At 70.3% G+C, this 1349-nt stretch overlaps 1 protein-coding gene across 1 annotated transcript in view; it reads right to left on the bottom strand.

Annotated features, from left to right (window-relative positions):
- Positions 1-27: 27 nt before the first annotated feature.
- HPX (hemopexin) overlaps positions 28-1349 on the bottom strand; it is a 2407-nt gene continuing 1085 nt past the window's right edge. Inside the window, exons 6-10 of the mRNA XM_019528555.1 lie at positions 1087-1299; positions 605-721; positions 378-508; positions 117-263; positions 28-33 (exon numbers count right to left, since the gene is read on the bottom strand). Coding sequence (XP_019384100.1) covers positions 28-33; positions 117-263; positions 378-508; positions 605-721; positions 1087-1299 — 614 coding nt within the window. The remainder of the gene's footprint in view (positions 34-116; positions 264-377; positions 509-604; positions 722-1086; positions 1300-1349) is intronic.

Raw genomic sequence — 1349 nt, 5'->3', positions numbered from 1 at the left:
GACCCCTGCCCAGACCCTGCTCCCTTCTCAGAGCTCAGATGGGAACCGGGGGTCCGGGTTCCCATCCCGCCACCCCGTGCTCTCGCCCTCCCAGCCCTCGCACCCCACCCTCGTGCACCTCGGATGACGTAGAGCAGCGTGGAGCCGGGGCAGATGAAGGCGGCGTCGGCACCTGGGATCCCCAGCTCGTCCTGCAGCCTCTTGGGGTAGCCCTGCACCGGCGCGTGGCTCCGGTCCTCCCGGTAGATGGACACCTGGGCGCCCTGCACGGACAGAGACGTGCCACGCTGGGGGCACAGGCGGACGGCCCGCAGGCACGGGCACCCAGCCCCCTGCCCGGGTACAGCCCCCGGAGCCTGGCGCCACACCGGCCTTACCTGGATGAAGTACGTTAGGTTCTCCCAGGTGAAGGCAGCGTCCACCTCACCCTCCAGCCCGGCCCACGTGTGCTTGATGGGCCACGCATGCCACCCGTCCCGCTGGGAGTCCAGGCGGAAGTAGTAGCTCTCTGTGGGGACACGTGTGGCTCCAGGGACAGCTGGGGTGCAATCCCTGTGCCCCGGGACAGGGTGTGCTGCAGCCCCCTGCCCCCTGCCCCACTCACGGCGGAAGGCGTAGAGCCGGCCCTTGTCGTCGGAGGTGAAGGCCTGCAGGGGCATCCCGCTGCAGCGGTCCATGAGAGCGTAGAGCGTGGCGTTTTGGCGCGCCGCATACCCGTGACCTGCAGCCAGACAGTGTCGGCAGGGTCCCCGCGGACCCAGAGATGGCAGGGTGCCGTGGGGAGCAGGGCATTGGGGAGCGCTGGGGGCTGGGGGGGTCTCACTGCCGCTGGGTGAGAAGTAGCTGCGGGGGTAGCAGGGCCCCGGGTGCCGCCGTGGAGGTGTGCTTTGGGGTTGGGCCCAGGGGGTGGTTTGGGGTACTGGGGGTCCCCAAGGAGCATGATCTGGGGAGCCAGGCCTGGGGGGCTGTGGTATGGAGACACTGGTGGAGCCGTGGTGCAGGGGGGCCAGGGAGCTTGGGCTTTGGGGACGCCAGGGGATCCTCAGCGCGGGTGGCCAGGGCCGGGCCCGGGGGCGCAGGCCTCACCTCTGCCGGGGCAGCAGATGAAGTAGTCGCGGGCGTCGAGGGGGTAGTGGCGGGGCACGTCGCCGGTCAGCGGGTGGAAGCGCAGGAAGCGCAGGCCCTGGAAGCAGTAGTAGCGCTCCAGCCAGCGCAGCATCGCCGAGCAGTTGCCCACCTGTGTCCATGCCCGCTCCTTCAGCTGCCCCGTGCTCAGGTCATACCAGTACGCATGCGTGCCTGCGGGCGGGGGGCGCGGTCAGCACTGTGGGCCGTATGCAGGCAGCACC

This window comes from Crocodylus porosus, unplaced genomic scaffold (assembly GCF_001723895.1).
Source record: "Crocodylus porosus isolate Cpor-Errol unplaced genomic scaffold, CroPor_comp1, whole genome shotgun sequence".
Taxonomy (NCBI): domain Eukaryota; kingdom Metazoa; phylum Chordata; order Crocodylia; family Crocodylidae; genus Crocodylus; species Crocodylus porosus.
Note: the sequence above shows the minus strand (reverse complement) of the source record. Positions and strands in the feature narration are given on the sequence as shown.